This window comes from Cyprinus carpio, chromosome B21 (genome assembly GCF_018340385.1).
Source record: "Cyprinus carpio isolate SPL01 chromosome B21, ASM1834038v1, whole genome shotgun sequence".
Lineage (NCBI taxonomy): Eukaryota > Metazoa > Chordata > Actinopteri > Cypriniformes > Cyprinidae > Cyprinus > Cyprinus carpio.
In genome coordinates, this window is record NC_056617.1 from 18,047,621 (window position 1) to 18,075,340 (window position 27,720).

General features: G+C 37.5%; 2 protein-coding genes across 4 annotated transcripts in view; one reads left to right on the forward strand and one right to left on the reverse strand.

Moving 5' to 3' along the window:
• The window catches only part of LOC109080288 (calcium/calmodulin-dependent protein kinase type II subunit alpha), a 42,468-nt gene extending 22,029 nt beyond the window's left edge, over positions 1-20,439 (forward strand). The window contains exons 9-19 of one of the 3 annotated variants that reach the window (XM_042747629.1): positions 958-1,052; positions 1,148-1,270; positions 1,471-1,554; positions 2,279-2,321; positions 4,452-4,492; positions 7,397-7,429; positions 7,744-7,792; positions 9,231-9,306; positions 10,377-10,471; positions 11,828-12,069; positions 18,401-20,439. In XM_042747629.1, coding sequence (XP_042603563.1) covers positions 958-1,052; positions 1,148-1,270; positions 1,471-1,554; positions 2,279-2,321; positions 4,452-4,492; positions 7,397-7,429; positions 7,744-7,792; positions 9,231-9,306; positions 10,377-10,471; positions 11,828-12,060 — 872 coding nt within the window. In that variant the 3' untranslated portion in view covers positions 12,061-12,069; positions 18,401-20,439. Of the gene's footprint in view, positions 1-957; positions 1,053-1,147; positions 1,271-1,470; positions 1,555-2,278; positions 2,322-4,451; positions 4,493-7,396; positions 7,430-7,743; positions 7,793-9,230; positions 9,307-10,376; positions 10,472-11,827; positions 12,070-18,387 lie in introns of all 3 variants that reach the window. The other 2 variants (XM_042747628.1, XM_042747630.1) reach the window with 2 other exon arrangements.
• A 1,216-nt stretch (positions 20,440-21,655) lies between these two features.
• LOC109053106 (steroid receptor RNA activator 1-like) lies at positions 21,656-27,505 on the reverse strand. The gene is made up of 5 exons (XM_019070525.2): positions 27,356-27,505; positions 25,532-25,648; positions 23,828-24,030; positions 23,012-23,120; positions 21,656-22,231 (listed from the first exon to the last, which is right to left on the reverse strand). Exons 1-5 carry the CDS (start codon positions 27,477-27,479, stop codon positions 22,068-22,070), a joined length of 717 nt encoding a protein of 238 aa, XP_018926070.2. The 5' UTR covers positions 27,480-27,505; the 3' UTR covers positions 21,656-22,067.
• Positions 27,506-27,720: the final 215 nt, after the last annotated feature.

Below are 27,720 nucleotides of genomic sequence, written 5' to 3' on the forward strand. Positions count from 1 at the left end.
TATCCTAATGATTTTTGGCATAAAAGAAAAATCAATAATTTGACCCATATAATGTATTTTTGGCTATTGCTACAAATATTCCCCAGAGACTTAAGACTGCTTTATGCTCCAGGGTCACAAATGTGATCACTAATGAAGAGCCGCTCTTTCATTTTGTGTAGCAACAGTATGCACTGTGACATTTTAGAGAAAAGGATTTTCCTAATTTCTGACGACAGTTTGAGAAGGTCCGTTTCTGTTCTGGAAGAAAACCATCAAGTGAGCATTAAGTGAGATCCATTAAGAAATGGTTTAATGAGTCTGGTGTGGAACACATTTTTCTCATCATCAAGCCAAGCCACATCAACCAAACATCAGTGCCTTGATGCTCTTGTGTCTAAATGGGAGCAAATCTTTGCAGTCATATATACAGTATTTAGAAGAGCAGAATGGAAAGACCAGCAATCTATTAATGCACATTTTAAATGCAGGGTTGCCAGCTCCCAGAAAAACTTTCCAGCCCAAAGCTGACTCAAAACTCACCCAAATCTTTTTCTAATCATTGTTGACAGCTGTGGGATTCCACTAAAGGGCTGTGAAATAAATGTTTTATTCTATGTTCTGTATTTCAAGGATCAATCCATTTTAGTAAAACAATCATTTTTTTATATATGTTTACAGATAAATGTTTGAGCAGCCATGATACATTGTAAAAGTAGCCCAAAATCACAACCTCAAGCTGTGTAATCTTTCCCGAGAATGCATTTTCAAAATACCCCTGTTGTACAGAAAAACCACAACTGCACATTTGAGACACATAGTCAAATAAATAAATAAGTAAATGCATTAAAAAAAAAGTTATAACACTCCTTGGTCTTTCCTTAGCTTGAACAATTGCACCAGTATTGCACAGATCAAAGCTGTTCATTTGTTAACAGAGTATTGTGAAATCATTTCTCCTAATTGAATTTCCTCTAGGTGTGATTCTCTACATCCTGCTGGTTGGATACCCACCCTTTTGGGATGAAGACCAGCATAGACTCTATCAGCAAATTAAAGCTGGCGCCTATGATGTCAGTTTATGCATCCTTCATATAATATTGATGACAATGCCAGAAGTGCTAATGGATGTCTGATTCACACTTGGATCACTTTGTTACACCCACAGTTTCCTTCACCTGAGTGGGACACAGTCACCCCTGAGGCGAAAGATCTTATTAATAAGATGCTAACCATCAACCCATCTAAACGCATCACTGCTGCGGAGGCACTCAAGCACCCGTGGATCTCAGTGAGTTCACAACTGAAACATCAGTACTTTACAACATATACAGTATACTGTACGTGTTTTATCTTTGGGCCTAGTTAATATATTGTTGCTTTGGATCACTTATATGTACACTTGAATTCAGTTCATTTAGTCAGCAAATGAATTAACCCTAATATAGTTATTGTTATAATTATCTGATGTTCTCGTTTCACCTCTCTTAGCATCGCTCCACTGTTGCATCTTGCATGCACAGACAGGAGACTGTTGAATGCTTGAAGAAGTTCAACGCTAGAAGAAAGCTCAAGGTAAGTTTGTATAAGGCTGTGAGAAGCTCTTCTGGGAGTTGCATTTAAAGTTCTGGGCTGGTAACAGAAAGGTTGCAGGTTTAAACCACACAAGAGTTGTTCCATGAATAATAATAATAATAATAATCATGCCCTGAGTGACACACTTCACTTTAATAAGTTATGGGGGAAAATCAGGCTATTTAGGGTTCTTAACAATCAGAGTTGTACACCGTTCTGAACTGAATCAAGAATGCCTTTTGAATTCTAATTCAGTTTTAGAATTTGAACAGAAGTAGCAAACAAGATGCAGAATTGCAATTTGAATTTGAACGTTTGGAGTAAAAATAGACATTTATTTATTTGTTCATTTGTAATTAGAAAAGACAAACTTTGAATATTAGTTTGACAAATATTTGTTTGGAAAAGATAAATAAAAAAAGGTCAAATAAAGTTCAAAGACCTTAAGGACAGATAGAAATGTCATCTAAAGAAATTTGTATCATAACATTCATTGTATTTATTAGTGAAATAAAACTTTTATGTACCTAGATGGAAGAAGAACACATAATTTTCCTAAATTTTCCTGTCATTTCATTTAAATTTCCTGTGGTGTAGATTCAATTCAAATTCCAACTAATGAACTAAAAGGAAGCCAGTTCATCAATTCTGAATTTTGCATAGCAATACAACATTATTACTTAGAAATATTTGCTAAAAGACCCTCTGTTTTTTTTTTTTAAAGGGTGCTATTCTCACTACTATGCTGGCCACCAGAAACTTCTCAGGTAACTCTAATAATCTATCAAATCCAATCTTCTTGAGTACAGTATGTCTTGATCAGGAACCACAGATTATCTTACACTGGAATTGTTTGGATTCAACGGTGCACTGAAGGTTTGTACAGACAAATCAGCTCGCTTCAGATCAGCCAATACATATTCATATATAGAAGAGAGTGAAGCTTCTTCAACATCTCTGAAGAAAATGGCAGATTTTCTGATAGATGACATTCATTGGAGAAAGTTGTGGAGCTCTTCAAGGGGGGAAGAAGCTGTATTTAAGGCAGATGGTGGTAAAAGATATATTTGCCTATTTCCTAGGTGTTCACATTATTTTGTCCAACCCCTGTACTAAACATAGAGACTGATAAATGAATGAGAAACCAGTGTAAGTCCCAAGTTCTCAATATTCAGGTGATACAGGTGACCTCTGGTGGTGAGATGATGGTACAACTGTTAGTACTCTTAGCATATCTTAGAAGGAGCTATAATGCATACAAGTTTTATTATATAAGCACCTCACTGTGTAAACTCTGGTTCCGCTAGAGAGAGATCAGTCTACCTTAATTCAGTTTGAGGGGTCAGCAGTTCCACAATGTGTATGGGACACTGGGTTCATTGAAAGTTCAGAGCTACCCATGCTTCTAATGAACAGAACAGAATCTAGCGTTGCCGTGGATGCTTGTTATTATTTTTTATCTTTATTATAGTTATCGTTCTTGGTGTAAATCTTTGACAGGTTTGTACTTCACTTGGTTGTGTCAGGATTTAAAGACCTTTGCCACTGGCCAAGCTTTAAGATCCAGGCATGTGTATTTCTCTCACCATTCATAATGCAAAGATAATATATGGCCCAAAGATTTGCATTTGCAAGAAGATGATGCAGTTGTTCTTTAGGTACATGTTTAGCTTTTCAGGTGTAAGTGTGCAGTCACATTAGTGAATTAGTGTAGGTTCTGTATTGGTAAGTGCAGCGAATTTGAATGTTCAAAGCGTGTACAAAATACAAAAACTTGAGCCTTCTGATTGAGATTTTGTCCACATAATTTCGCCATTACAAAGGTAAATGTAACTGCACCTTGAATGGAGAGTTCATCCAAAAATGTAAAATTGCTGTTAATTTACTTGACCTTAAGATATAGGTGACTTTTTTTCTTCAGTAAAACTAGTAAAGAATATTTTTTGCCAAATAATGTTTCCTGTAAAAGCAGATAGTTTCACTTCATAAGGCCACACTGTTGAAATGAAGTTGCATTTGCTAGATATACGATCTTACTTTATTTTATTTTTATGTAGGCATCATGCATGTCCCTTAAATTTTTTTTTCAAATAGTAGGAGATCATGGACTCGGGGCATCCCGATTCCTTAATCCGATCCTATTTTCTTTTGTAAGAATTCTGTTCCTCGTCTGAGGGTCTATAAAAGGTCAGCAATGTCCGATCTAAAATAGATTGCTCCACCTGTTCAACTGTAGCAGCCGTAGCTTTTTCACAGGCCATTCTATCACTCCCAAACACTCTTGATCATTCATCACATCCTGTCTATTTTTACCCAGAGTGGTCATTCTCCACTAACTGCTTTAAGATAATGTCCAGCGGAAACATACCGGCTTAAGTCAGCAGTGCACTTTTAGGTTTTAGTTACTCTCTCTGTCTATTATTATGTGAACATTTAAATTGTGATACAGGTTTTTAATAAAAAATAATGAAAGGTAAGGAAATATATATATATATATATATATATATATATATATATATATATATATATATATATATATATATATATATATATATATTTTATGCATCTATTTTTGGACTAATTCATGAATGCTTTTTTTTTTTAATCTACATGTATTCATATTTTTTAATCAAGATATATTTTAAGATTTGATATTTGCTCACTGTTCCTGATTGTTTGTTCAGAGCAGCTTTTAAAAGCCAAGCCTTCCTGGAGTGTGGGAGTATGTGATTATGCATGCTGGAAACTCCCAGGACCTATTTTAGAAAGTCAACAGATCCTCCAGAGCCAAACTCCAGCTGGAGAGCCGAGCAGTGCTATGCCCCTCACTATGCTTTTCTGGGCTTTTGTGCCCTTTCTTATAGCAATTTCACTCTTTTTCTTTGTCTCTCATTCAGGAGGGAAAAGTGGGATCAGCAAGAAGACAGATGGTGTGAAGGTAGGGTGGAAATCAGATAACTGATACAGATAATGATTTTAATTGATATTCTTTGGATTTAAGTCTATTATTTGCACACTACAAACTTTATTTTGTATATTATGTTATGTATTATATCTAGGGCTGTCAAGCAATTACATTTTTTAAAGCTAATTGCACATCAATTTTTGCTGAGAATTTACTCTACGAAGGATAGTCACTGTTTTAGATGAGTAAATCATTGAATAGACATTACAAAAAGTAGCTTTAGAAAGAAATCTTTGCATAAATTATAATAATTATGATTATTATTATACTATTATTATGATTTAACTTAAATTACTTAAACTACCAGTAGGTTGTGGTAAGTCACAATCTTAATCTTAAGCGAGTCATTTAGTCACTCATTCAGCCAGTTAGTTCAGATAGTAGACTTATTCAGAAAAGAAGCGAGTGATGTCTTTTCTGCTGTGAATGTCAATTCTTGTGTGACTTCTTCAGCTCTTGTGTAAAATATAATAGAACTGCAAAGCTGCTTCCTATAACAGGCAACTTCACAGTTTTCCTGCATCATGTTTGTCAGCAACTGCATTTACTACTGTAACAACTGTACTACTGTAATGCTAGCTAAAAGATGTCAGGGAAAAAAATGGATGCTGCATTAATAGTGTTAAAGATTTTTAACGTGTCAACTGAAAAACATAATAGCACGGTTAATGTGTTTTGACAGCCCATTATATTATATTATATTATATTATATTATATTATATTATATTATATTATATTATATTATATTATATTATATTATAATAAATTCTAATAAAATAAATAAAATAATAATAAAAAACAATACCAATATGACTCTGGACCACAGAACCAGTCTTAAGGTAAATTTTTTTAAATTGAAATTTAAACATCATCTGAAAGAGCTGACAATAAATTATCTTTCCATTGATGTATGGTTTGTTAGGAGGACAATATTTGTCTGAGATACAACTATTTGAAAATTTGGAATCTGAGGGTGCAAAAAAATATATAAATATTGAGAAAATCGCTTTTAAAGTTGTCCAATTGAAGTCTTTAGCAATGCATATTACTAATCAAAAATTACATTTTGATATAAATATACAAAATATCTTCATGGAACATGATCTTTACTTAAAAAAAAAAAAAAAAAGAATAATTTTGACCCATATAAGGGTTTTTTTTTTTTGCTACTTGTGACTGCTTTTGTGGTCCAGGGTCACAAATTATATTATATTATATTATATTATATTATATTATATTATATTATATTATATTATATATTATATCATATTATATTATATTAAATTATTATATTATATTATATTATATTATATTATATTAAAACACAATAAAAAAAAACAAATTATAAACTACAAATAACTCAATTATCATACTACACATACCATATCATAAACAACACATTTTGGAATAGCATACTACTCAGACTATATCTGCCATATCATAAGCAAGTCCTGTCCTCACTGGGCCTGTCTGTTGTCTCACAGCACCATGCATCCACTTTGGACCTCCTCACATTCTGTTGCGAAGGTTAACTGGCATGTTAAACGATTTCTGCCCTTAACTGCGATTGTGGCAGCTCTTGTCTGCTGACAGTGATTTCGCTTGGACTCGGTTGATCAGCCAGTCAGTGAACAAGTGAAGTACAGTAAACAACACAACAATTTCAAATATTATATATTTAGTATGTCCTTTATAGGGTCAGTGGATATCTGGACCTCTGCTGATAGAGCCAGTCTTTGATTAAATATTATAATATTATATACTTTATAATATACACTGCCCCTCCAAAAAAAAAGTCACCACCTGGATTTAACTAAGCAATTACTTAAGATCCTCCCATTGGATAATTACTGCATGGATGATTATGTTATGTGCCCAAAGAAGGAGGTCAGCCGACTACCTGAATATACCGAATAACCAGGTTATTCCATCCATTAATTTTTTTCTTCCCTGATGGCATGGGCATATTCCAAGATGACAATGCCAGGATTCATCGGGCTCAAATTGTGAAAGACTGGTACAGTGAGCATGCAACATCATTTTCACACATGGACTGGCCACCACAGAGTCCAGAGTCAGACCTTTACCCCGATGAGAATCTTTGGGATGTGCTGGAGAAGACTGCGCAGCAGTCCGACTCTCCCATCATCAAGATCCTGGCGAAAAATTAATGCAACTCTGGACAGGAATAAATGTTGTGACATTGCAGAAGCTTATCGAAATGATGCCACGGCGAATGCAAGCCATAATCAAAGCTAAAGGCGGTCCAACAAAATATTAGAGTGTGTGACTTTTTTTTTGGATGGGCAGTGTATGTTGAAATGTTACATCTGCAAGATATAATTTTAAGTAAATCTTTAATTATTACTAGAAATAAAACTAAAATATTTGACCAGTTTTGTATATCATTGGGATAATTATGTAAAACCTAGCATCTTTGTCTTTCAGAATGGTTGCTCAGCTTAAAAAACAAGGCTGCCATTTGCAGAGAAAAAAAAAAAACATTATAATAAATGTCATATTTACCTGTGCCCTTCAGCAGAAATATACAGAAATTTAAATTGAAGTTATCAAACACTAAATTCTAAATTAAATATAGATGAATCCTTGAAGCTAGGTTTTTTTAGCTGCTATTACTTTAAGAGCTGCCGCTGCTGAACGTGACGTGGTTCTGACATGCATCATATTTCACTCTTTTTACCTTTTTTTTGACCCACTTCAGGTCAGAATGAACCCAAGTCTCTATTAACGAGCTGACGAGTTGAATCGGGTGTGTTAGATGAGTGAGACAGTATTCAGAATCACCGCTGTTCCTCTCATCGCCCTCTGTCCATCCCATGTTTGTTCCTGTCTAACCTCTTCTCATTTCTCTTCCAGAAAAGGAAGTCCAGTTCCAGCACCCAGCTGATGGTGAGTGTGAAACAGGCTCCGTCCTGTTGACAATCCGCCACAAACTAGCAACCTTTAAAGACCGCAACCCAACAATGAGCAAAACATGGATGCCATGGAGCTGGACTTTCTTTTTTTCTGTTATTGATGTTACATCACATTTGTAAAGCTGATGAAGATCTGACTCGTTTATTGTTGCAGGACCGAAGCTGCTGACTTGAAATCTCTGATTTTCACCAATTCTTTCTTTCTTGAAGGCACAGCCGGTCAACTCTGATCATGTTTTATGTGATCTTGGCCAATAAAAATACTGAATCTTTCTGTGTCATTTATAGGAATCGTCAGAGAGTACCAACACCACAATTGAGGATGAGGACACTAGAGGTGAGACTGTCTGTCTGTTGGTCTTTTTCTGGTTCTAGGGATTCAGAGCATTGCACATTTCCTCCAGTTTCTGACACACCGTAGCAGGAGCTTCCTGTCAACGACATGTTCATTTGAATTAAAGGGAGAGTTCACCCAAAAATGAAAAGTTGCTGTTAATTTACTCACCTTCAGGGCATCCAGGATGTATAGGGTAGGTGACTTTTATCTTCAGTAGAACCGTTTTTAGCTGAAACTGTGGCCCTTGGTGATTCATAAAATGCAAGTCAACAGCTACCGGTTTTTGAGAAGTAAAAAAAAAGCCTATCAAGGGACACAAAATTGATACCCATGGCTCCTGACGATATGTTATGAAGGAACATGATTGGTCTGTGCAAGAAACTGAACATTATTTTCAACATTATTACCTGTAACCCAGAGCTTCAGTCAGATGGTTCGGAATTATATCTGGGGGAATACGAACGAATCATTCTTTTGAACCGGCTCTTTTTAGTGAATTGGATGAACCAGTTCACCAAATCGGACTGAATCGTCTGAAACAGTTCACGGCTCAAACAGCACAGATCTACAAGTTACTCAATCAGAACACACTTTCAGATGCCTGACAGTCATTCTGACTTGAAATGAGTCAAAGAAGCAGCGATGCGATCCTGTGATGAATGAACTGATTCAGTGCTCCAGTTCCTCCAACAGTCACTGAACTGAGGAAACAGATCGACTCGGACTGAAGACTGATGAGCCACTAATATACGCATGTGTGAACCCAACACTTGAATGAAGGGGCCAAATGAATGCTTTTGTTGTTTCACATTGTTTATGTAAAAAGGTGCGCTGATGAAGGGGAGTTCATTCACTTTAATAATATAATTGTGCATATGTGATGTCATTGCATGATTACGCAAACGGATTAGTGAACCAATTCATTTAAACAAACTTTCAGAAAGAACCAGTTCACGGAAACTAATCAGACTTCCCCATTTGCCTGAAGCTCTGGATTACCGAATAATGCTGTAAATAATCTTCAACTTCTTGCACAGAACGATTGTTTCACTTCATAAGACCTCCATATATCGTCAGGAGCCACGGGTATTAATTGTGTCTGGCCTGTATTTGCTTTTTGACTCTCAAAGTGAATTGCAGTAATCTTCTTTACTGTTCTGCTGAAGAAGAAAAAAAGTCACCTATATATTGGATGGCCAGAGGGTGAGTAAATTAACAGCAAATTTTCATTTTTGGATAAACTGTCCATTGAATTAAGCACAGGATTGTTCATCCTGATGTTACATTTATTTACCATTATTGGTTACGCAATTATTTATTTTGCAGGTACTTCACTAACATTATAAGTCAATCTCAAGGAAAATAATTAAAAGTGACACATATATAGACATTTACCATATCAACCCCTGAAACAACTTCTAAACCGTTATCTTTGCAGTGAGGAAGCAAGAAATCATCAAAGTAACTGAGCAACTCATTGAAGCCATCAGCAATGGAGATTTTGAGAATTACACGTGAGTTTGGGACCGTTCGTTTTTCATCCGGTCTTTCACCATCCACATTTGCTAATCTATAAATATGAATGTACGGTAGTGGAGACTGGCAACAGTCTTTATCAGCTGTAAAGTCCTGTTCACTTCACTATAACCATGATGTTTTACTAATCGTTCTCATTATATGAGAATAGCGTCCACACCACAACTATAACGATAATGACAGAGTGGAATGAAATCATTGTTATCAGTTAAAGCAGCAGACAATATAACTGCAGTGCATGCTTATAATAAACAGAATGTTATTATGTGTTGTCATGGATGCAAATATAGTTATTGTTCTTGGTGTGAATGGGCATTACTTCATTTATTACTACTTCATGTATTTTTTGTGCAATTTACTTTAAAATAATTTGGGGCGGATTGCAAAACTAAAGTCTCTCTGAGGCAGAATTCCTGTCCAAATGCATTACGTAAAGTCCACTGTATGACACCAGCGGTATCACTCCATTTGTCAGCCATTGCTATTTTCTTTTTGCCTCTTGTCTGCATATAAACTTTGTCCTTTGTTTACCCATGATTAAATAGTCCCAAGGTAACTGAGATCTTCAAAACTGGACCATTAGTATATCTTTATATATTTGACTGCAAGCTAACTTGGTAGGATTTGTTAGGCATGACATGAAGATCACATTTTGTAAAAACTGGACAGAATGTGTAAGAGTAATGGCAAAAAAAAAAAACAATTGCAATTGTTGATCGCTAGGGTTGGGGTAGGTGTAGACATTAATAAAACACAATCTAATAGGAGAAAGTTTCTGGCTGTAGCCCACAAGAAACTTGTTCATTTCTGCTTCTCCTCTCAGTCTCAATTCTGGTGTGCCTGGCTTCCTAGGCTGATTATAAAATAATGTTTTAAAGAGATCCTCAACCAGCTATCATCAAAAGAATTCATATTTCCTAGTCAAATTAAAGTAGGTATATATCACCATCAAGATATTCAGAGACCAATAAGTTAATGCCAAGACTACCTTCATTATGATATATTGTCAATATATTATTATGATATATTGTATTATGTTTGTGTGCAGGAAGATGTGTGATCCCAGTGTTACAGCGTTTGAGCCTGAGGCTCTGGGAAACCTGGTGGAGGGACTGGACTTCCATCGCTTCTACTTTGAAAACTGTAAGATGCTATGTGCACTGTATTCTAATTTCTAACAATTAAAAGCAAAATTCTAATTAGCTTCTGCCTAATGCTATCTGAACCTATTAATGTTGGTTGAATATTAGTAGCTATGGAATCCCGTTTCAGCCACTAAATTAAAAAATAAAACAAGTTAATTGCAACTTTTTCTAAAAATTGTGTGATGTAAACTAGTTTTTGCATGTTTACATCTTGCAATTCTGACCTTATTACTCACAATTGTGAGTCTGACTTTATTTCTCAGATTTATGAGTTTATATTAGGGATGCACGATAAATATTGGCACGATATTAATGCTAGAATTGAAATGGCTCGCCTTGTCCAAACAGATTCAGTAGCTGAAATAATTGTTAAATGCAACTGTTTTTTGTTTTGTTTTTTTAAGGATATAGGCATTTATTATAACTTATAACTATATGAGCTATGCACTCTAAGAAAAGTAAAATAAATAAATATATATATATAAAGGAATTTTCCTTTTTGATTTCTCACAGGTGTTTTATTTATTAATTCATTTTATTAAATTATACATTGCATTGTGTTTTAGCTTACACTGAAAAAAAATTGGTGCAGAAACAATTTTCACTGCTAAAATGTTAGTAAACAAAAATTAATTAAAAAAGAAAGTGCAAGGGACATATTGAGTGACATTTTTATGGGTAATTTTCTTTGGGGAAAATTATGTATTTTTCATATTTTTCAACCTACCTTTTTCTTAAAGTGTAGATTAAACAACCTAGGCCAAAATCCTGTTTCTAAAACAAGGTCTTCAATGTTGTACCAATCGTATTCAAAGGTAAACTACAGTCATCGACAGATTGTGTTCATTAAAAGCCATGGTTTTATTTTGTCAGTTTCTATTGGTTGTATCATATGTTCTTTAAAAATATGTTTTGAGAGGTAGCACATGGTAGCACTATCCCAACTAACAAAAATGTATTTTAAGAATGTTTTGCTAATGTTCCAATTAAATTCTCTGAACACTCAAAACATTTTTTTTTCTTGCATTAAAAACAATGTGAATGTAAGAGGAAATTAACGGAATGTTCCATTTTTTTTCCCCCAAACATGGGAACATTAATTTGGAATTTTCTCAAAACAATTAGTAAGTGGTAATATTTAAAAACATTAGATGAATGACCAACTAAATGGGTTCAGAAAAAAAAAAGTTTTATGAATGTGCTAACATTTTTAGAACATTATTCAAGACCGTATACAAAGGTTCTATCAATGTTACTGGAAGAAATTTTGCTCTTTACTTTGATTGGACACCTCTATAGCAACCTAGAGATATTTTAAGAAAAGTTGATTTTTAAAATTATATTTTTTTAACAGTGTGGTCAAAGAACAGCAAGCCGGTTCACACCACCATCCTGAACCCTCATATCCACCTGATCGGCGAGGAGGCCGCCTGCATCGCCTACATTCGTATCACGCAGTACCTCGACACAAACGGAATGCCATGCACTGCCCAGTCAGAAGAGACACGGATCTGGCATCGTAAAGACGGCAAGTGGCAGATAGTCCACTTCCATCGCTCAGGCTCTCCGTCTGCCATCACTAAATAAGAGATTCAGGTAATAAATCTAAACTGAATTATTTTTGTTTATTATTATACGTGAGGCAGATTCAACAATCAATAAATGTAACCATATTTCTTAAAATGTTATACTATTTTACCTTAAAAAGTAAACATTAAGACTACAGCTTTTTGCAATTGTTGGGACCATTTAAAAAAATATATATATATTTTTTTTTAAATACTTTAGTCACATTTTTTCTAAACTCTTCACACAGTGTTGGCTAAACTGTGGATAATTTTTCATGTAGTACACAATTCATTCAATGACTACATCGGTCCATGTACATTGCGTTCATTTGTTTTTTGATTAAATATTGAAAACAGAAACATGAGAAACGTCTCAGGTTACGCATGTAACCATGGTTCCCTGAGAATAGGGAACGAGACGCTGCGTCCTCTAGAGGGCGCTATGGGAACGCTGTCAGCGTTGCCAGTGCCTGAAGCATGAATGAAAAAACGACAATGAACTTGACATTGGCAGGCGGAAGCCTATGACGTAAGCTAATGAGCGACTGCGGATATAAAAGGGCACTTGTAGAACGCATCACCCTCTTTTTTGTCTGAGGAGACACGGAATGATTCCGAAGCATGGCACAGAGACGCAGCGTCTCGTTCCCTATTCTCAGGGAACCATGGTTACATGCGTAACCTGAGACGTTCCCTTTCGAAAGGGAACTCCACGCTGCGTCCTCTAGAGGGCGCTATGGGAACGGTATACCAACACCGCCATGCTGAGGGAAAAGTGCCTAGGTAACCATTTCCCCAAGTCAGGACTTTAGGAACAGCATCCCTACTAGCGAAACGCTAGGCTTTACATGCAGGCTCACGCTCAATCATCATAGACTAACTCACCGTCCAAGTCTGGAGCTCTAAGAGTGGAGGTCTCAGTATTTACGAATCTCTAAAGCGAGAGGAGACCCAGCTACACTCCACGCCAGCGGCAGGTAGTGACTACTGCGTAGGCGGAGCTCTGGGGAGCGGAGACTTCAGCAAGATGACTCTCTAAAATGAGAGGAAAGCTACTACGCTCAACCCTGCAGGGGAGCTCTTAAGAGTGGAGGCCTCAGCATAACAGCCTGACAACACCCAGTGCTAAAAACAGTCAGCGAGGCTCACAGAAAAAGGAGCCTACATACCAATAGTACTGTTTTAGCAGAGCTCTGGGGAGCGGCGGCTCCAGCCGAATGACTCTCAAAATACGAGGAAGCCTACCATGCTCAACCGTCTTAGACAAGCTCTTAAGAGTGGAGGCCTGAGCATGAAAACTCTCTAGAGTGAGAGGAGGCCTGACAACACTCAACGCTAAAGATAGTTGGCGAGGCTAACAAAAGAAGAGCCTACCTATCAATATTACAGTCCAAGCGGAGCTAAGGAGAGCGTAGACTCCAGCAGAATGACTCTCTACATGAGAGGAAACCTACCATGCTCAATCTTGGTAGGGGAGCTCTTAAGAGTGGAAGCCTCAGCCTAGTCACACTCAACCTCAAAGGCAGTAGTGAGGTCTCTACTGCCTAGGCGGAGCTCTGAAGAGCGAAGGCTTCAGCAGGATGACTCTCTTAAACGAGAGGAAGCCTAACGCTCAACCCTCTCAGAGAAGAGAGTGGAGGCCTCAGCATTACGACTCTCTAAAGCTAGAGGAGACCTAGCCACACTCAGCGTCAAGGCAGTTAGTGAGGCTCAGTAGAAGAGCCTACACCCCTCTACTGTCTAGGCGGAGCTCTGGGGAGCAGAGGATTCAGCAGAATAACTCTCTAAAATGAGAGGAAACCCATAACGCTCAACCCTGGCAGGGGAGCTCTTAAGAGTGGAGGCCTACATAACGACTCTCTAAAGCGAGAGGAGACCTGGCTACACTCAGCGCCAGAGGCAGTAAGCGAGGCTCAAAAAAAGAGCCTACAAACTCATATCACTGCCCCCTGACGGAGCTCTAAAGAGCGAAGGCTTCAGCAGGATGACTCTCTTAAACGAGAGGAAGCCTAACACTCAACCATCTTAGAGAAGCTCTTAAGAGTGGAGGCCTCAGCATGACGACTCTCTAAAATGAGAGGAGACCTGACTACACTCAGCGCTAGAGACAGTTAGCGAGGCTCCTCAAAGAAGAGGAGCCTACCAACCAATATCACTGTCCAAGCGGCGCTATGGAGAGTGAAGGCTTCAGCAGAATGACTCTCTTAAATGAGAGGAAACCTACACACTCAATTCTAGTTTGAGCTCTTAAGAGTGAAGGCCTCAGCATAACGACTCTCTAAACTAGAGGAGACCTAGCCACACTCAGCGTCAAGGCAGTTAGTGAGGCCCAGTAGAAGAGCCTACACCCCTATACTGCCTAGGCGGAGCTCTGGGGAGCGGAGGCTTCAGCAGAATGACTCTCTAAAACGAGAGGAAACCTACAACGCTCAACCCTGGCAGGGGAGCTCTTAAGAGTGGAGGCCTCAGCATAACGACTCTCTAAAGCGAGAGGAGACCTGGCTACACTCAGCCCCAGAGGCAGTAAGCGAGGCTCAAAAAGAGCCTACTAACTCATATCACTGCCCCTGATGGAGCTCTAAAGAGCGAAGGCTTCAGCAGGATGACTCTCTTAAACAAGAGGAAGCCTAACACTCAACCCTCTTAGAGAAGCTCTTAAGAGTGGAGGCCTCAGCATGACGACTCTCTAAAACGAGAGGAGACCTGACTACACTCAGCGCTAAAGAAAGTTAGCGAGGCTCCCCAAAGAAGAGGAGCCTACCAACCAATATAACTGTCCAAGCGGAGCTATGGAGAATGGAGGCTTCAGCAGAATGGACTCTCTTAAATTAGAGGAAAACCTACACACTCAATCCTAGTTTGAGCTCTTAAGAGTGGAGGCCTCAGCATAGCGACTCTCTAAAACAAGAGGAGACCTAGCCACATTCAGCGTCAAAGGCAGTTAGTGAGGCTCAGTAGAAGAGCCTACACCCCTATACTGCCTAGGCAGAGCTCTGGGGAGCGGAGGCTTCCGCAGAACGACTCTCTAAAACGAGAGGAAACCTACAACGCTCAACCCTCCTAGAGAAGCTCTTAAGAGTGGAGGCCTCAGCATGACGACTCTCTAAAACGAGAGGAGACCTGACTACACTCAGCGCTAAAGACAGTTAGTGAGGCTCCCCAAAGAAGAGGAGCCTACCTACAAAAAGTACTGTCCAAGCGGAGCTATGGAGAGTGGAGGCTTCAGCAGAATGACTCTCTTAAATGAGACGAAACCTACACACTCAATCCTGGTTTGAGCTCTTAAGAGTGGAGGCCTCAGCATAACGACTCTCTAAAACGAGAGGAGACCTAGCCACACTCAGCGTCAAAGGCAGTTAGTGAGGCTCAGTAGAAGAGCCTACACCCCTATACTGCCTAGGTGGAGCTCTGGGGAGCGGAGGCTTCAGCAGAATGACTCTCTAAAACGAGAGGAAACCTAACAATGCTCAACCCTGGCAGGGAAGCTCTTAAGAGTGGAGGTCTCAGCATAACGACTCTCTAAAACGAGAGGAGACCTGGCCACACTCAGCGCCAGAGGCAGTCAGCGAGGCTCAAAAAAGAGCCTGCAAACATCATATCACTGCCCCTGACGGAGCTCTAAAGAGCGAAGGCTTCAGCAGGATGACTCTCTTAAACGAGAGGAAGCCTAACACTCAACCTTCCTAGAGAAGCTCTTAAGAGTGGAGGCCTCAGCATGACGACTCTCTAGAACGAGAGGAGACCTGACTACACTCAGCGCTAGAGACAGTTAGCAAGGCTCCCCAAAGAAGAGGAGCCTACCTACAAAAAGTACTGTCCAAGCGGAGCTATGGAGAGTGGAGGCCTTCAGCAGAATGACTCTCTTAAATGAGAGGAAACCTACACACTCAATCCTAGTTTGAGCTCTTAAGAGTGGAGGCCTCAGCATAACGACTCTCTAAAACGAGAGGAGACCTAGCCACTTCAGCATCAAAGGCAGTTAGTAAGGCTCAGTAGAAGAGCCTACACCCCTATACTGCCTACGCGGAGCTCTGGGGAGCGGAGGATTCAGCATAACGACTCTCTAAAGCGAGAGGAGAATCTAACAACGCTCAACCCTAGAAGGGGAGCTCTTAAGAGTGGAGGTCTCAGCATAACGACTCTCTAAAGCGAGAGAAGACCTAGCTACACTCAGCGCCGGAGGCAGTAAGCGAGGCTCAAAGAAAGAGCCTACAAACTCAATCACTGCCCATGACGGAGCTCTTAAGAGTGAAAGCTTCAGCAGGATGACACTCTAAAACGAGAGGAAGCCAAGCACTCAACCCCCTTAGAGAAGCTCTTAAGAGTGGAGGCCTCAGCATGACGACCCTCAGGAGCGAGAGGAGGCCTGACAACACTCAGAGCTAAAGACAGTTAGTGAGGCTCAGAAAAAAGGAGCCTACAAACCAATAGTGCTTTCTAAGCGGAGCTATGGAGAGCGGAGGCTTCAGTAGCCAACACCCACCTAGTTGAGGAGCTCTTAAGAGTGGAGGTCTCAACGTAACGTTTCTCTAAACGAGAAAGGACCTGACTACTCAATGCTAGATGCAGTTAGTGAGGCTCACATAGAGCCTACATACCAGTTCTGTCTAAGCGGCTCCACAGAGCTCCGTTGAGAGAACCAGGAACTGTGATCTCAGCCTAGCCCCCTTAAGAACCGCTGATCAGGGAGGCTCACAGAGAGCCTCACACCTGGGCTGAGAAGATGAGGAGGCTCAGAGGAGGCTCAAACAAGAGCCTAACCACTCAAAAAAAAAAAAACTTGCCTTTTCTTTTTTTTTTCAAGTCAGGAGCCTCCTTCACCAAAAATGTAGATAACCCACATTATACACCGTTCCTATTCTATAAATCTATACAAAAGGAATTCTGGAAGAAAAAAGCATTCCACATCAGATTCCTTCCATGCCCCGCTTACAATACCCATGATCGGCCTGATTAACTGCCTCGGCAGCCGCGAGACCCGAAACGCGCGGGAGAGAGGCGCTAAATTTTCAAAAGAATCAGGCATTCTCAATGCAATCACCTCTCGCAGCGTGGCTATCTCCCCTGAGAGCCGTAAATTCTTATCAAACACTTAATTCCCTCAAGAATCAGGCGAGAACAGAAACCGCCGCGAATGCATCGCATTAAGCTTGTTCAACTCCACCGAGAGGCGAACGCGCTCGTGCAAACGCTGGCAAAAAACTCGAGTACAGACCTCTGTTCTAGTAGTTCCGCAAATGCAACAGTGAGCGCATCCTACTCCCTCGTGAGTCAAATGCACATGCTTAGTAACCACAAGGCTTGAAGACAAAAAAGAGGGTGATGCGTTCTAGAAGTGCCCTTTTATATCCGCAGTCGCTCATTAGCTTACGTCATAGGCTTCCGCCTGTCAATGTCAAGTTCATTGTCGTTTTTTTTCATTCATGCTTCAGGCACTGGCAACGCTGACAGCGTTCCCATAGCGCCCTCTAGAGGACGCAGCGTGGAGTTCCCTTGCGAAAGGGAAACATCAGCTTTTTAGTAAAAAAAAAAAAAAATTCATCTTGATTTTTCACTTTTACACCCAGAGGTAGAAATTAAATGAAACTTTTTGCTGATTGGTCAAACAAAGATCAAATGGTGCCACCGTCATGTCTTCTTCAATTCCACACTACAGAAGTATTACTTTTTTAAAAATCTGTACTCTATCATAGTAAAAATCCTTAAAATTACTGTGGACACCAGCTGTGACACAAATAAAAAGGTTATTTGAATAGGTTATTTGAACAGATTCACAAAAAAAACCATAAATGAATCAGACTTTTAGGCCTGCTTTTCTATTCGGCTGAGTGATATAAGGTGTATTTGTAATACACATTAACAATGCATGAGCATTTTAAAGTGTGCCAGAGTTCATGCCAAATAGACAGGTTACAAGATTTCTAACACTAAAATCCCTTTACATGTTTTTATAGGACCCTGTTTTAGAGAAACCATAATGCCTTTTATTATCTTTTCATTCTGGTGGGAGTCTGTTCCAGTCATGGGTTCTTCTAAAGGCAAAAGATAACTTTAGGAAACATGTTTGATAACAGTCATTATATATTGAATATCTTGTTTTGTGTCGCTGGTGGCGAAGAAATGACACATTTTATTTTTTTTAATGAATAATATTTGTGAACACACTGGACAATTTCAGTCTTTCAGATTTTCAGAGTTTTCAGAATTTCTTAAAAAAAAAAATGACAGAAGTATGGAGCTTAACCCTCCAGGACATACTTGTGAATTATATTCATAAAAAATATTCATCTTTAGACTTGCTCTGTAACATTTTGCACACTGACCTTACTTTCTTTTTCCATCTTAGCTGAAAATCCCAGAGTTGCAGGATCACTGTCTTGAGGATGTACAAGCTCCCAGCTTCTCATCTCATTCCTTGAACTTCATTGGCCCTCTGCTTTACGGTGTCATCACATTCACATTAGCATTTATTCTCATTGCTCAGAACACTTCTTAACTGATAAACTACGATGAAGCCGCTGTTGCAACCCTGCCGCGTGGTATCAATGTTTTCCAATTTTGATTACGTTTACAAAATTAGCCACCATGTTTTTGACCATAAAGTGCTACATTTGCAGATATTTGACACAAATGAGATATTTGGGAACGACGACTACATTCCTAAAGAGATCCTGTTTCCTGTGTTTTATAAAAACGACACGGATACCTAGATTTTTTTTCTCTCCATTAACTAGTATTATAATCTCTCTTATACACCTGTAATTAACTCGAATGTAATCTGATTGTTTATATATTTGAAACAAAGTAGAACTGCTAGGTAAGAATATAGTAATGACTTTTCCTGGACAGATATCAACACAGCTTGTCCTCCGCTGCCCGATTTCCAGACAATCGCCATTGGACTTTTTCTACCGAGTTTAGTGAAGCACATTGAACAGCAGTGAATTTCAGTATACGTTTAGCCCTTAATCAAAGCTGCATCTATGGCACAAAAAACACACACACAATCTAATGAACCCACATGATCCACACTGCAAGAACAGATGGATCAAGGGGGCTGAGCAACCCACTCAACGAACTGTTGCTTAAAGTTAAAGGCGGTGCTGATGGCGGCAGTGGAACAGTAAATGCATGCAAGAGCTTCTTTCTTTCTGCCGTACAGGGTTTTGAGATCCGGGCCTGGTGTGGTGTGCTCAGAGCACTTTGATAAAGTTCTTCCAGTAGAGCTGGTGTATTTGTTCTTCCTTTTGTATTTAGGATTCAGGGATTTATTTTTTTTTTTTATTGCAAAAGGAAGTCTCTTGAAAAAGCACTGTTTGATGTCTGGGCTTAACTTCTATTCAAATTCAATGAAAGCGTGTTGCTGGAGAGAGAGCTTTCAATAATCAGTGTTGACGTGTTTATCTACCGATGTCTTTTTAAGATGCTCTATTTGCTTGATCAGTCTTACGGCGACGATCAACCAATGCGAACAATCAAAGTTATTCAAACGAGAAGGTGGACATTGCTGCTAACTCTATATAACAATGCTCATAAAGACCTAGCATTTGAACTTGTTGATATTGTATTCAGACTATTGCTGGTGAATATCTGTTATCTGCAGAGTGACTGCTATTCAGATCGATCTCTGTCTTATCTAAACATTTGTAAGGTATATTAAAATGTGTTTTGCATCTTATATGCACAGATTAAAAATGCGTGTTCATATTTACTAGACCAGTTACATTTCTATTAGTAAAACTGTATGAGCTTAGATTTGTCAAATATTGCTTTCCTGATTTATTTTGTAAAGCAAGAATGTTAACGTGATGATTGTATGCACGATTTTTTGTTGTTTGATTCATTTCATCAAACTTTTTGCCTTGGCTGTATAAAAGCTGCTCTTCATCCGGTTGGATCGTGTGATCGCTGCCATCAACAGACAACCAACTGTAAACTTTACTATTCTTTTTCTGATTCCATTTAAACACTTTCAGGCTACTTGTGGCACATTTGACAACGATCCGTTCTTAATATTGAATTAATATTCAAATGTCATTACAGAACCAAAGTTTTCCTCATAATTGATCTCCTTAGAAAGACATTTAGAATTGAAAGAAATAAAATGCATGGAAACATTTTCTATGTCTTCTAGTAACGTAGTTCATTGTAAACGGCTACTGAAAGAGAGTTGCTTTGTGGCCTGTTTTTGTCTTCTTTATGGTTTCAGCACAGTTTATGAAAGGCCTAACAGCATCTTTTGATAGTTTTTGACGTATATACTGTGTTTTGTTGAGGCATGCTGTTTTTATTGTCAAAATGTGGGTGGGTACGATATCGTTTTCTGAGTAAAATGTACTTTTTGCAGTTTGGCTCTGATGCAACCGGGCTTATAAATAAAAGTGCTTTACGAAGTGTTGTATTTGTCATTGTGTATTTTTTACTTTAATATTTAAAATTTTATATTTTTAGAAGATTTCATGCTAATAAATTATACTATTGGAATAGTTATATTGCATTTATTATCTTTTAATCACTTTTTGAGCATAGACCTAAAAATGAAACTTCCACATTTTAAATCTTGCATGCTTTTCAGTACAGACTTAAGTTTGGTCTCTTTTTAAAGAAGCCACTTAACAGATTATTGCTAAAATAAAAAAAGACCAAAAATAAATAAATAAATAAATAAAAAAGGGTTATAGAAGTTTACATTTCTTATTATGAAGAATGTACTAAAATACTATTAAATTTTAAATGTTTTAAATGTTAAATATATTTTCCAAAACACGTTTTAGTCTAAAATCACGTGACAATCAAAGCCATAATTTAAGTTAGTTGTGTTCCAAATTTGAAGTTGATATCACAAAAATTAGCTTTTAGTAAGATTTTGTTTGGGTGCAGTACCAAATAGTTCCACTAGATAAATTTGTTTCCTGTTGTTGAAAAAAATTCTTATAAATAAATTAATAAACATGCAGTATAAAATGATGTGGGATGCCTAATATTCTCAAAAGACTGTAACACCTGGATGAAATATAAATAACTGAACATAAAACATCATATATAGGTTTATGGTGCTAGTCTGAGGAGGCATGAAAAATGTTTTCCCAAACAGACAACAGTAGGCATTATTAGCTAGGTTAACAGTGAAAATGTTATATCTCCATTGCCTACTGCCCTGAAATGTAGCATGCATTGTCTCACATAGGAGCATACTGTCTGTATAATGCTTAATGTGTTGAAAAACCAAATTGAGATGCGTCTCTCTATAACTCAGACTCAACAAATTAAATTTGTTGATGGTAGTAGTCAAATTGAGATCTGTGTGCCAAACCTCCACTTTCCTATGTGCTATGGGTTCTTTGGTGTCTGAATATACCAATGCAGTCTAGGAGCAGTGCCACCTACTGGTTAGGATGTTAGGAAATGTCTCTTTGTTTATCTTTTTAATAGGGTCTAAAAATCTGAAACTTTATCTCTTTTTTAATAGTACTGTATTAGTGCTATTAGTGATATATATAATACCAAGAATTAAACATTTTAACTGCGGTGGCTTAAATGTTTACATGCATTTACATCAAAAAAGGCTTTTACATTTGTTGTTTTGAGCAATGAATAATGTATGCATGTTATAATAATTTTTTTTCCCTTCCTATTTTATTGCACATCACAATGGAAAGCTTTTTCAAGATAACATCCAAGGACAGCCACTGAGATATATAATACCAGATAATATATATAATCTGTGCAATTGGCTGAAATAACTCATAATCACACCCTTTTTTCCTTTTTTTTCACTTTTTAAAAGCTGAATTTTATATACAGTAGTGACACTTCATACCTACATTATTTTCAATTTATGATGAAGAATAAAGAAAGATTTTTCCCAGCACCGATCTACAAAAAAAGTAATATTAGATGATGTAGATGGGAATGGGTACATTTTAAAGGTGGATTATATAAAACTTTACACAAGTTAACACAAATCACTTTGGCAACTTCTATAATGCAGCATGGGTTTTCGAAGGAATGGACATCGTACAGTCCTCATGAGCCTGGATCAGTGCAGATGTTTTGTTCTGGGTTCAGGCTCCGAGCTTCAGCGATGAGACGCTTGACTCCCACCATCCACTGACTGACTTCAGCAACATGGTCCACCATCAGGCCTCTGTGGATCTCATCAGCTGCATCCCAATTTTTTCTTTTCAGGTCTAAAACAAAGCACATCTAGCATGTTTTTCTCTCCCCGTTGGCCTAAGTCTCTGGATTACAGGTAATAATGTTGTAAATAACGTTCAGTTTCTTGCACAGATGTATTGTTTCGCTTCATAAGACCACAAAATATATCATCAGGAGCCACATGTTTGTTTGTTTTTCTTACTTTTTGACTCTCACAGTGTCGGCAGCTGTGAACTTGCATATTATAAAGCACCAAGGCCCACAGTTTCATCTAAACATCTTCTTACTGTTCTTCTGAACAACAACAACTACCACAACAAAAATCACCTACTGTACACTGTACATCTTGGATGACAAGAATATTAACAGCAAATTTTCACTTTTGAATGAACTTTCCTGATTGCATACATCAGTCACGTCACTGTTACGTTGTGTTTTTAGAACATAAAGAACAAAAAGATGTGCTTCACATGATCGCATGATTCACATGTTTTGTGCATGTATGCATGTATGTGCTGATTAAAGATCAGATGGTTATTTTCTTTTAAAGCTGCATGTAACTGGCAAAACTTCAAGAATTCAGAAAATGCAGAATCAGATTATTATGTTTCTCAAGGTTAGTTTATAGTGTTTTGTAAAAATTATCATTTTCCATTCTCATTTTCCTCTTGCTGATACTCAAGATGGCAAACGCTGTGACTTTCATGCTTAGTGGCAACACTCATATTCTGATCTGATGTACAGCAAACTCCTTTTGACAGAACCAGTGCGTGTGAAAGTGAACGACACACTGAAGACTGAAAAAGACTCACCTTGGGACAATCTATGCATCCTGTGTTTAACCAAATTGGAAAGTTTTCCACTTTTCCACATGTCCTCAAAAAGTTTCAGACGTCTCTCCACATCATCACAAATCTGTTTCTGAAAAACGATGACACACAAGATGACAACAGGAACATACATTTCCATTTCTCCACTCTGACAAGTAAAAATAAATATAAATGTCAAGAAAAAAATGCTCTAATAACTATATTTTTAATAAGGTTTGGACCTATTCCAAGGTGTGAGAATTATTTGTTTGTTATGTGGTTTGATCCATTAGCTCTATTTAGTGTTACATATTATCATTGAGATACTATTGCAGTTTCTGTTAATGTTTTGATTTACATTTTATTTTTATGTTTTCTGCTTTTGTTAAGTTTAGTTAAAATCTTAGTAAATCTATTGTATGATTTTGTCATTTAAATATATCTTATGTTTATGCATATTTATTTTTGTTTCCATAGTTTGTAAATATATCTTATTTTATACATATTTATTTTTTGTTATTTTAGTACATCAATTTAAATTAAATGAAAGTAAGGAATGTTGCATTGTTAACTAGTTGAAATAATTTTTTTTGTTTGATTGACTTCGATTAACATTTATTTTATTTCAAGTTATTTTTATTATTTTTTTAAGGTTGTTAAATTATAATAACCCTGATTCCATTTATTCGCTATAAAATCCTTAGTGTAATATGGGTTGTTTTTTCCTTATTTTGAAAAAACCATAAATATTTCTTGCTTGTTTCATGTCATTATGTCTGTTTCCCGCTGGTTGAACTTTATTTTCATCATTGCCCTTACCTTTACAGTATTTCTGCACGCATTCAGCGCTCCATAAAGTGGTTCTTGCACATCCTCGAAGGATGGCTCTGTCTCCATCTTTCCATCTGAGGGAGTTTTGGGACACACGGAGGGTGGGGTGCTGCTGTCCATCGGAGGAGGATTCATTCCCCGGGGCGGCGTTGGCATCGCTACTGATGGGGATGGCATCTCTGCTCCAGAACCTGCAGCGGGAAAATCAACCATTTATAACTCATTTTGTGTTCATATCAATTTGTGTTATAGTGCTGTAACATCACATATTAATTACACAAAAACATTACATTTTTTGGCATGATTTAATATTTAATATGCATTTTCTTTACAGATGCTAACATTTTTTCAAATTCAAAATTCACCCATAAGAAGGCCATATAATAAGCTAATTTACATTTTTGCTAATATTTTGAACTACAAAAAAAAAAAAAAATGCTCCGACTTCTCCAGAGCAAAGGGATAATCCACCCCAAAGTAAAAATTGTCATTGATCACTTACCCTCATGTCGTTCCAAACCTGTAAAAGCTTTGTACGTCTTCGGAACACAATTTGAGATATTTTTTATGAAAACCTGGAGGCCTGTGTCTGTCCCATAGACTGCCAAATAAACAACAGTGTCAAGGTCCATAGAAGGTATGAAAGTCGTCGTCAGAATACTTCATCTGCCATCAGACGTGCAATCTGGGTTATATGAAGCGACGGGGGACACATTTTGGTAAGCGAAGACTTTTTGTCAACAGTCTCCTCTGTGTCGGAGTGACACAGAGTATGCTCTTCTGTATCTGCCACGCCACAAGGATACATGTTTTCTTTCAAATCAAAGCTAAATACATGTAGAAACAGTGCATCATTATGGCGCGGATGATACAGAAGAGCATACGGTGATATGGAGTGACACAGAGGAGATTGTTGACAAAGGAATTGTTGAATAAAGTCGTTATTTTTTTATTTTTTTTCTTACAAAAAGTGTTCCCATCGCTTCATATAACCCAGATTGCACGTCTGATGGCAGATGAAGTATTCTGACAACGACTTTCATACCTTACTGGACCTTGACACAGTCTATGGGACAGTCACAAGCCTCCAGGTTTTTCATCTAAAATATCTTAAATTGTGTTCCGAAGACGAACAGCTTTTACGGGTTTGGAACAACATTGACACACTGTTTTTCCTAATTAATGTTCAGTTTGCTTTGACGCAATCTTTTTTGTTTAAAGCGCTATATAAATAAAGATGATTTGACTTGGTTCATATGCTTAACATGAGGGTAAGTGATCAATGACAAAATTTTCATTTTGGGGTGGAGTATCCCTTTAAATGTTCATATGCTTAAACATTTCCGGGAAAAAAATTCCACCACATTCATGTTTTTGAACTCGTCCTAGGCATCTGATTTGCACATGCACCTAGGATGATAATAATACAATAATAACACTTAGTAAAGCAAGGAAAATGAAAAACCTGGTGGTTCTGCAATACAAATTAATAGAGGTAATATTTAAAAAAAAAAAAAAATGATGGAAAACAAAAAAGCAACTTTGTGATTAATTTGATTGATTTCTCAATCAATTCAAAGGCTTTGAAAATACAGTCCATACAGTAGAACAGTTTGCCAAAAATGCATATACAGTAAATATAGATAAATCAAGGTAGACGTCGATAACATTTAACAGCGGGATGAGTTTGACCTGTGAACTGGGGCGCGTGCACCCTCTTATTGAGAATATTTCGCTTTGGTCCGCCTGAATCCTTCTGCGAGCCATATGAAAACTGTGGAGGGTCGTTCCACCCGTGCTCCTGATTACCTGCGCAGAAAGCACCATTATGAGTGAGCGCAGATCTCTGCATACCGTATCTAACCATCTATGTTTTCTAAAGGTGTGCAAGGTAATTATAAGGTGTTAAATCCATTAGTTATTTCTCTTCATTTTTCACATAAAAACAAAGACACGTGATCACAAAGGTTTGACTGTAGACAATTTGTAGACAACAGAGTGAAAATGTGATACTGATCCTAAGCTCATTTATGCTTCCAGCTCGTAGATAATGTGTGTAAAAACACACTACAATGACAGCAAGACTAATGTAGTATGTGCAAATTACATTCATACTATATAGAATGTACTTTTTTAACTGTTGCAAAGTACTTATTCCTGCTAAGAAAATAACAACCCCAAGAGTGACAAATTTGGCCATTTTCCTGTGAAAGTAAGTACAGGACAACCCCAAGAGTGACAAATTTGGCCATTTTCCTGTGAAAGATTCTATGGGTTGCCAAAAGATTATAATGAGAGTTTATTACTCAGAACTTTCTGAGCGCTTCAACAGAATTACTGTAATTATGAGATGACGCGAACGCTTTATTTTGTTGTGAAGCAAATCACATCGTTCTGGGAAACAAATTGTTATTGTAGAAAGAAAAGAAAAAGAAGAAGAGAAATCTGGTCAAAATGTATTTTAAACATAAATGTGTCCCCAGTCATAAGTAGCACAGGTATATTTGTAGCAATAGCCAAAAATACATCGTATGAGTCAAAACGATCGATTAAGCCAAAAAATCATTAGGATAAGTAAAGATCATGTTCCATGAAGATACTGGGTTAATTTCCTACCGTAAATATATCAAAACTTAATTTTTGATTAATAATATGCATTGCTAAGAACTTCATTTGGACAACTTTAAAGTTCAATATTTAGATTTTTTTGCACCCTCAGATTCCAGATTTTCAAATAGTTGTATCTCAGACAAATATTGTCCTCCTAACAAACCATACATCAATGGAAAACCAATCAAAAATGTATTTCAGAGCCAAGAAAATAAACTTCTTATAGTAGCCTACATTTAGGCAAATACGGATGAAATAATCTTCTAGGTCAAAATTATTTAATTTAGATGTTATAATTTAGATATAATTTTATTTATTTACTTTGACTTTTTATATATATTTTAATATTAAATGTTTTATTTTTATTTATTTATTTTTGGAACATTGTGAAACATTTGACGTTTATTCAAATGCTACACTAGAATGTATTTCCCTTGTACTGAAAATATATTTTAAATGCGACATTAAAAGGATTTAAAAGCATTACTATTTTCTAATATCCTGGGTCTGAGTCTGGTATTTATTTATTTATTTTTTAATGACCTGCCAGCCCTGCTGAGATCTAGTAGAAGTGTTCAGTCTCGTCGTCGTGTTTAATGAACACTTGTTGTGCAGCTACATCAGTAACGTTAGCTGCCACGTCTCAGAACACGAGCTGTCAAACGTACAACACTAATTTATCTGATAGTCAAGTAGTACTGGGTTTGTTATTGTTCTGTGTTTTTCTCCATTGGTCACAGCTCCTGTCATCGTTTAAATGTCATGAAAACTTCCAGATGGATGTATCCGGGAATGAATGAGTGCGACGCGACTTGAACTTCTGCCGCTGTTTACTCACACGAACATCACACGGAGGATTTACATGACACGTTTTATAAACGTAATATTATTTCTATTCACTCTCACCTGGTTTTACAAACCGATCGCTCATCGCAGCGTAGACTCCAGCATCAACAACACTGCAGGAAAAAATTCTCGTCGTTCTTCTAGTTCTTCTTCTTCTTCGTTGGATTTTAACGGCAGCGCGCATCCGTAATGCTGCGGTACTGCCACCTGCTGGAGCTCGTTAACTCCTACACATAGCGGCGCGTCATAATCTCACTATTAATGCTGTTTTTATTAGGAAAAGTTCAGCTTTTTCCTGCCTTGTTTACCCACTGCATTTCAGCATGTTCCTTACTCCATGTCCTGTTATTCCTATGCTTCCCATTTCTTTCCTCATGTCCATCTCTATTCCTAATCTCGTCATGACTGTCTCCTCTTTCATGTTT